Below are 9,246 nucleotides of genomic sequence, written 5' to 3' on the forward strand. Positions count from 1 at the left end.
GAAGCAGAATATAGGAAACTCATAATAGGTGCATGTGAGGCTATGTGGTTGAGAAGACTATTATTAGAAACATATGATCGAAAAGACTACTATTTTGATGAGTCAAAGCCAACAACAATATTCTATGATAATCAATCAGCTCAAGTATTATTAGAAACATATGATTGAGACGACTACTATTTTGATGAGTCAAAGCCAACAATATTCTATGATAATCAATCAGCTCAATATCAACCAAAGAATCCAGTATATCACTTAAAGACAAAGCACATCGATGTCAGAGAGCACTTCATCAAAGAAAGAGTGTTACTTGGTGACATCACATTTCAACATTATGATAGCAAAGAGAACGTTGCATATATCTTTACCAAACCACTTGGGAAATAGCTTTTTGAGAAATACTGACTAGCTCTTGGTTTGAGGTAGAGGAAGGACATTCCCATTAAAGGAGTGTGATGGAATGTAATGCTTAATACTTCTTCCATTCCCCACAATCATCATCTTGAGGGAAGGCCTACTTCAAGATGTTGATCTTGACAGAAGGTGTTGAGAATTCATCTCAACGTCATGTGATCATATGTGCATAGAACTAACATGAAAGAGTGCTAAAAGGCACAAGGGTTGAAATAACCCTAACCCTAAAGGGGTTTGTATTTATTCATTCTTTTCAACTAATTTAGTGTATAGCTAGTCATTTGTGGTGTGCTCTCTAGCTGTGCCGTCTCTCCTCATCTTCATCTCTATCCATATTTGTACACTTCTCACTTATAGAATATGCATGGATTTCTTACAAAAATTACAAAAATGCAAGGGGAAAATATGAAAGTCTCAAGTCCCTTGTCCCACAACAAATCATAAGGTCCTTACCTTGAAAAATATGCAAGGTTTTATGATTTGTACATATTTCCAAAATATGTGAGACCCAACGGGGGGGGTCTTCCTTTGGATGAGGGGGGGTTAAAACAAAAAATATACTAAAATATAAAAATCAACCCCTTTCAAAACCATGTAAAATTTTCATCAAATACCCAAATTTCAAAGTGTAAAAACATATTTGAAGCTTTTTTAGTGTGGAATACAACCATACTAATTTGACTAATTTCTACTCATAGCATATTGTTAAATTCAACTCATACTCAAGATTTTGATAGCTATTCTTACTAAAGGGAGTTGGTGCCCCAGGGTGTGAGCTAACCCAAGACTCTAGGAAAGCAGGAGGGGACAAGAACCTAGAAGGAATCCAACTAGATCATGTGTTCCATGGAGGTTTTTATCGAAGGTATATATATATAAATATAAAATCTTGGAAAAAGTTGATCGAGAATTTTTTTTAGTTTCACAATATTGATAGCATATAGCAAAATTTGCATATTTTCTTTTGAATTTATAGTAAAATATGTAAATCCTAGCGAAACTTTGAAAATTTTCACATAAAAGTTTCAAATCACGGCAAATGTTTCAAACATTTATTTTTATTAGGCCATATAGACTTTTAACACCAATATAAAATTTTCAATCCTTAACGAAACTAACATGAAAAAATCATCCTTGATGTGTTCTAAATCATTCCATAGAGTTTAAGTATAACTCTTCATGAAGTATGGCCGAGACATCTACCTACAAGAGCAAAAGTTGTTTCCCCCCCCAATTGGTTGCTCTTAGTTTGAATTTGTCATGTATCTTTTGATGAGCCTGCCAATCCCTTTGCTAAGCAAAAACCCTTGAGTGACTTTATATTCCTTCTGGAGCTGAGATTTTCCATTAGTTGGTGCTGATGGAGAGACTAAAACTTCTTTGGAGGTGAGATTTTCCATTAGTTGGTGTTGATGGAGAGGAGCAAACTTCTTTTGGAGCCAGAAAATTATCAATTATAAGCTAAGGAAAAAGGATATCCATCAGCATTCCCTTGTCAATAATATGTGAGGATCTACTCCAGTGATCAATCATAAGGTTCAGCATTAAGCTTCTCAATGTTAAAACCTGAGAACAAAATTTCAGAGACTCGAAACACAATAACCATAAGTCATGCAAGTCCTGTAATGTGAACTGTTTTCAGCCCAATGTAAATTTAGGAACCCATTACACTTAGATGTACACTTAGATGGTAGTCTTGTATTGTGAGCCTTTATCACTAGTATATGCTAATTCCCCTCTAAAAACGTCACTATCTAAACACTCAAGCTTATGACAAATGACAAGCATATGCTACCCACAATTTGAGATTTCTGAATAGACCACATTACTCGTAAACACTGCACCGCTGTAATGAAAAAATCAGCAACTAACATATGACAAATTATACAACAATTCCTAAATCTGGCAATCTATTTTCTGCATCCCATTCACAGTTAGAACAAGGCACGGCAGCATGGCCTTGTGATCTGTTATTTACAATATACATGTACAGCTCTTAAGCATTTAAAAGTTCTGTAGAGAAATTGTGAAACAAGGTCAAATTGAGGATCCTTAAATCGAAAATGACTTTCAGGACTACTCTTAACATCAACATATTTCTTGGCATAAACACAAAGACAGTTGAACAATTATAAGCCTGGAGCTCTAGTAATTCTAATTGCAGAGTTCTTTGTGTGACTTTTAAGTGCTTGTTTTAATTTACTTTTTCTTGCTCCTATTCTTGTTTTAGTCTCCCATGTATTTGCTTTCACCCATGTAGTCATATAGTATGATTTGAGATGATCCATAAAATCTATTTGAGTCGCATAGTATTCCTGACAGGTTTTCATTTACAGCTCTTAAGCATTTAAAAGTTCTGTAGAGAAATTGTGAAACAAGTTCAAATTAAGGTTCCTTAAATCGAAAATGACTTATCAGGACTACTCTTAACATCAAGATATTTCTTAGCATAAACACAAAGACGGTTGAACAATTGTAAGCCTCGAGCTCTAGTCATTCTAATTGCAGAGTTCTTTGTGTGACTTTTAAGTGCTTGTTTTAATTTCTTTGAAAAAAAAAATGCTTGTTTTAATTTCTTTGAAAAAAATGCTTGTTTTAATTTACTTTTTCTTGCTCCTATTCTTGTTTTAGACTCCAATGTATTTGATTTCACCCATGTAGTCATATAGTATGATTTGAGATGATCCATAAAATCTATTTGAGTTGCATAGTATTCCTGACAAGTTTTCATTTGCAGCTGTCATTCATGCTTAAGAACATCCCCTTTTTTTTGGAATAGTGTCCACTCCTAAATCTCAATACATTAATCAAATGCAAGATAGAATTGGCCCCACTATACAAGAACTATTAGCGATGAGTGAAATCTTCTAGACTTTGCACTGTTTTCATTTTCATTGACCAACCCTATCTTTCATGATTTGTCGAGGTACTTTCCATCAAACTTTATTGCCAATACAATACCAACGGCACACAAATTTCAATAGAAGCCTCTCTTGCTAATTATTATGCTATGCTGTGCCTCTGAGATACAAAACTTTCTATCAACAAAAAGGAAAAGAGCAGAATAGATTGCTGAGGGCGAGAACACACTGAGCTAGAATGTTGTAGGTAAGACTATGAGAGACCCCAAATACTTCCAAGCATCCTCTCATCTAGGCCATTAAAGGAGAGAGTTTTAACTTTGGTAAGTAAACTGCCTGGCTTAGCTAATTAGCATCCACTTACTTTTGGGTCCCAAATGGGACAGTGGTGGGTGCATGTACTCTCTATAAAAAACAAAAAGAGAAATAAACAAACATAAGAGGGCATTTTACATAAATTCATACAAGATATTTACAATTCTGCATTCAAATTACATGAACTCCGCCCTTTATGGTCTTTATCTGTTGAACTGCAATTGTGCATTCGAATTACAGAGATTCCAGTATTCCACCCTTGATGGTCTTTATCTGTCGAACTGCAAATTCTGCAATCGAATTACAAAGATTCCGTAATTCCACCCTTTATGGTCTTTATCTGTCGAACTGCAAATTCTGCAATCGAATTACAGAGATTCCATCATTTATAGTCTTTATCGGTCGAACTACAACTACCATGTCATATCGGGGTTATGAATCCTGCAAGTTTTTCATATACTTCTATATAGCAAAGTTTCACACACTGTGTAAAACGTGTCCACAGTGTATGTGGGCATGCAGACTCCAAGTCGAAACAAGATCGGAAATATGGTAGACCTGTCTGTGTTAAAATTGCAAACATGCTTATGATCACAAGGCTACCCGGAGGAGCAGGACTTTGGATATCGCTAGAGATCCATGGGTGTGGAATCGCAATTCTCAAGAAATAGCATACAGAACAGCAGCAGAAACCCGTAGTCTCACAGAGACGACTGTTGGCGTCTCTTCACAGTCAATGGCAGCCCGTTCACCATCAACAAATTTACTCCAAACGATAAGTGAGGCTCAAATTGAGGACTTGTTTTAAACTCAAACTCTCGAACAAGTGATGCAACCACTAATTTCATCTGAATATAGGCAAAGTCCTTGCCCAAACAAATTCTCGGACCAGCTTGAAACACAGGATACTTGAACGGGCTCACGGGTACAAACTGCCCATCCTCCCCCAACCATCGCTCAGGCCTGAACTCCTTACAGTCTTTACCCCATAACCTCTCGGCCCTGCCCATGGCGAAAACATTATATGCTACCTGGTAGCCTTTGCGGACTTGTGTTCCATCTGGTAAGGTGTCGTCCTCTGACGCATACTTGGCATCAGATGGAGCAGGTGGATACAGCCTCATGGACTCGGACAGAGCTGCGTGCAAGTAATTCATTTTCCGCAATTCATCGTAAGAGAAGGTTCTAAATTTTGCCGATTTCTCTTGTGAGCCGTGCTGTGAGTCACGTCGACGATAATCCCGGCAAGCTCTTCGTGCACAGCTTTCTCCACACGTGGATGAGTGGATAAGAGCCAAATAAGAAATGCCATGCCAGACGTAACAGAATCACGGCCTGCTAGGATGAAGCTCAACAAGATGTCTCTTAAGAGAACATCGGACAAGGTCTTTCCTTCCTCACCTTCTGCTCCGTTGCGTGCCTCTTCAGGATGATCGTTGAGTAAGTCTCCCACTTCTGCTTTTCCGAGTCGCATGAACCTGGATAAGAGATCCTTCCTCTCCGTCCCCAGGCCAAGCTGGAACTCCCTCTTTCTTCTCTCGATGACATTGGTGGCAAACCTGTTCACCACGACTAAGGCGTCGTGAAGCTTCCTCTCGTCCCCAATCCTAAGGGCCCTTTTCGTAGTCCAGACGAAATAAGGAGTCAGAAACCTCCATGCGGTGACTGTGAGAGCGGTGTCAAACGCCTGCGCAAAGTCTTTGATGGAAGTGTCCATAGACACTGCGTTGTCGGAGCTGTCTACGCTCGTGGGATCATCTCCGAAAGTAAGCTGGCAAACAGAGCGGAATGTATAGTGCATCAACAAGGCTTGCAAATCCACAGGGCGTCCAGACTCACACGCACTCCTCAGAGCGGGCAACAAGCTGTCACAGATCTGTGCCTCGGCCACTTCAAGAACAAAATCTTTGAGCGAGTTGGAGGTGAATTCTCGACTGGCTACTTTCCGTTGCAACTTCCAGAGATGCCCATCACAGTTGAAGATGCCATTTCCGAGGAGGTCAGCGAAGTAGGGGTAGAAGTCGGGGCCTTTGGGGTAAGCGTCGAATCTGTCCTTGAGAATGTGCTGGACGTTAGCGGGGTTGGCGGTGGAGAGGCCGGCCTTGAGGCAGATGACGACGCGGGTGGTGAGGGAGGGGGTACTGTTCAAGGCCTCAGAGGTCCAGGGGTAGAAGCGGTGTCTGTTGAGGAGGATGAAGGGGAGGCAACCGAGGAGGGGGAAGGTGGGGAGGCCGGGGTTGGAGCCGTAGGAGGGGTGGCGTTTCCAGAGGAAGTAGAGGAGAGGGAGGAGGAGGAGGAGGAGGGAGGAGGAAGCGATGGAGAGGAAAGAGTCCATGAAGGAGCATGCAGGTTGGCTATGGGGAGGAAGGAAAGAGAGAGCAGCTATGGCGATAAGATTGGATGCGTGAGTGCCGCAAATTTCTTGTACACAGGAAGACGAAGACTATCACTACGACGACGTAGAAGAAAGAGAGAGAGAAGTTGCACGAGGTTCCCTTCCAATTTACACTTGTTAATAATGACACTCCAAAAGAAGGCCTTAGTGGGATCCCCACCTTGTTTTTTCATGTCAACCTCACAAGTCACCTCCTCTTGGAAAAATCTTTGCAGCTAAGATTCCTTCTAAAAACCAAATTTTTCATGATAATACAACCACCCTCTCAGTCCTCACCTACATACCATTCACATAAAACATTTTTCTTGTGGGGAACACTTCAAGCTCATAAAATGGGCGATAGAATAGAGATTTTCACCAAACTTGTTTCGGTTTGGAGGAAACGATTGGGTATTTGTACATGGCAAGGTTCATAGAGGCCTAAAGACCCTAGCAACCATGTACATCAAATTTAGGGTTTTCAGGGGTTTTTTTGCTTGTGGCCTCCCAAATTTGTTTTTTCTAAATTACAAAACCATAACCCTAATTGTTTTTAGAAATGGAGTGGCAGGGGCAAGTGGTAGTGGCAGGATGTCTTGGGTTTAAAATCATAAAATTTGGTTGGGTTTTGTACTCTAAACCCTAAACCCTAAACCCTATTTTTTATTCCCTACCAGTTGAAGAAAAAGCAATGATTTTTGTGGCTAAAATGGAACCTAGAATTATACTGATGATTTTGAATCACATGATGAAGCTGGCAAAGCTACATACCTTTTTTGCCTCATTGCGGAGTGCATCAGCTACAGTGTCCAACTAGACTTGCTTTTGTGGTTGGTCTTGAACTTCATGTTGGCTTGAGGTGCCAGCTTCTTCATCTCTCTCCCTGAACAATTCTCTCTGCGAGTTCATGAATTGCTCATCGGACATGTCGTACTCTGGTGCGGCATCCTCGATTGCCTCCTATATTAGTTGGATTACCTCTAGATCAGTGAGGCTCGAGTCATCAAAGCATGCAATCTCATCGATTGCTGGATTCACAACAAGACAAAGCACCCATAGATGTGCACACAGACGCATTTACTAAACTAAATAAAAAACTTACAGGCACGTCTATTTGCGCATCTATTTTTGCATCTAGAGACCCGCATCTAACAGCGTGTCTATATAGCAGACACACGCATGTATAGATACGTATTTAGATGCTTAAATAGACGCTCTTCTTAAAAATTTAAAAAATAGATAGACGCATCGTTAAACGCGTGTATAGACGCATTTTTAAACGGTCTTATAAATGCATTTATAGACGCGCAAATATACGCTTCTTGAACAGACAGACGCGTATATAGACACGTTTATAGACGCACTGATAGACGTGCTTTATAATATTTTTTTTAAATTTACAGAATGCTGTGTATGTTGTGTATGCTATATAGTTACAAGAATCCCATTTCCACATTGTGTAATTCAATTCTTACAGCCAATTGTATTTTAATTACAATTCCAAATAAAACATTACAACTCCAAAATGCAATAAAATTGAAAGCTCAAAAAGTACTTGTATGTACATATAGCACGAAGCTAAGCCACGTCATGTGGCTTCAAGTACAAAAAATAAGGAAGCTAAGCCATGTCATGTGGCTTCAAGTACAAAAAATAAGAGGAGTGTATATACAAGAGGCACGAAGCCAAGCCAGTGGCTTTAAGTACAAAAAAGAGTAGCTAGCACTACTTCTACGACTAATCCTCGCTCCCTTCCATGCTCCCTTCTGTGCTCCCTTCTGTGCTCCCTTCTGTGCCTCCTTCCTCGTCTTCTTTCTCGTCATCTTGTGCACGGGCCTGTAAACAAGGAACAACATATATCAATGTATGAAAAATCAAATCTTTACTTATAATATTGACATTATTTAATTACTTTCAAATACCTCAGGGGCCGCTCCAGTAGCCCGGATATACTGCTCCTCAGTAATCAACCCATCATGATAGAAGTACCTCCATGTATCTTCTCTGCGATGGTGGCAGTGGCAGGCATCTCGACAGGAGTAGGGTATCTGCCCACGATCTAAAGCTGCAAGACGACACAATTTGCGGAGGGATTAGTACAAAGAAACAACCTCCTAATAAACTACATAAGCAATATAATTTGAGATCGATACTTACAAATTGGGACTCCCATGATTCAACACCCCCTGCTCCAAAATGCACGCTTTCATATTGCTCCATCTGGATCCTTCGTGCCTCCACGTGCTACAGACTGGGGTCCTCCCTCGCTGGATTCATTGCTTTCTTCCACTCACGCTTGTGAGTGGTGTGGGGTGGGCCCTTGGTGGTTGACCTCCCTCGAGCCTGGCAAGCTCCGCTAGTGCCTGCCTCTTAAGCGAAGATCTTTTATTGCCAAGTATCGTAACAATCTTTGACTTGGCCCATTTATCTGTGAACTGGTGATTGGGGGGGTTAGGATACCTAGAGCGAACAGCAGCGAGGGTCTCATCAGCCAACCTCTTTGGCTGGTCTTTGCAGTGGATAAAGCAATCTCTGTAATTGTTAGCAATTACAGAGTGCATGAAGGCCATGATGTCCTTCCCCCATGCATCCATCAAGATGCCTCCTGTCTGAGTGATGTCATAGTAGATCGTACCATCACCCGAAGGCACATCTAAGTCATCTGAATCAGCATTGTTCCCACCGCCACCCCTCCCAAAGCACTGTGCCATGCATCCCCCACCGCTCTCCCTGTTACTACGCCTGCTACCGTGTCGTGTTGAGCTAGTACGTTGGCCACTCGTAGCTGGAGACTGCATGGGACTACGATGACCACTCGTAGCTGGAGAACCGAGTCTGGACTGCACAGGAGTACGCCGATGGCTCTACGAGATAGAAGGACCTCCTGACGGCATGGGGGAAGGGGCATAAGACGGCATGGCAGAAGGGGCATAAGACGGCATAGGGGAAGGGGCATAAGGCGGCATGGGAGATGGGCCTGCGCTGTGTAGCCCGCTGGGTTGTGCTGACTCTGCTGGGGTGATCTTAGCTGGTGTGGGGTGGTTCCTCTTAAGCACCGAAACTGTGGATCTGCTAATAACGAAGCAAGCAAGCCGCGCGAAGTATAAGTTATGTGAAGAAAAGCGAAGCGAGCGCGCTAAAAGCAGGTTTAAAAGTTGCGTCTATAGATGTGTCTAATAGTGCATCTAATAGCACGTCTAATTACACAGATCAGACACGGTTTTAGATGCGCTTGTAGATGTGCACCATAGAACAGATAGATGTGGTTTTAGACGCACTTGT

The 9,246-nt window shown here is 41.4% G+C and overlaps 1 protein-coding gene across 1 annotated transcript; it reads right to left on the reverse strand.

The window, feature by feature from the left end:
- Positions 1-4,223: 4,223 nt before the first annotated feature.
- Positions 4,224-6,065, reverse strand: LOC147888603 (cytochrome P450 CYP94D108-like). Its single transcript, XM_087393048.1, has 2 exons — positions 4,825-6,065; positions 4,224-4,792 (listed from the first exon to the last, which is right to left on the reverse strand). The coding sequence occupies exons 1-2, from the start codon at positions 5,923-5,925 to the stop codon at positions 4,292-4,294; spliced, it is 1,602 nt and encodes a 533-aa protein (XP_087249174.1). The 5' UTR covers positions 5,926-6,065; the 3' UTR covers positions 4,224-4,291.
- Positions 6,066-9,246: the final 3,181 nt, after the last annotated feature.

The sequence above is a fragment of the Dipteris shenzhenensis genome, chromosome 21, assembly GCF_047967505.1.
Source record: "Dipteris shenzhenensis isolate YYH24624 ecotype China chromosome 21, Dip_SZ_1.0, whole genome shotgun sequence".
Lineage (NCBI taxonomy): Eukaryota > Viridiplantae > Streptophyta > Polypodiopsida > Gleicheniales > Dipteridaceae > Dipteris > Dipteris shenzhenensis.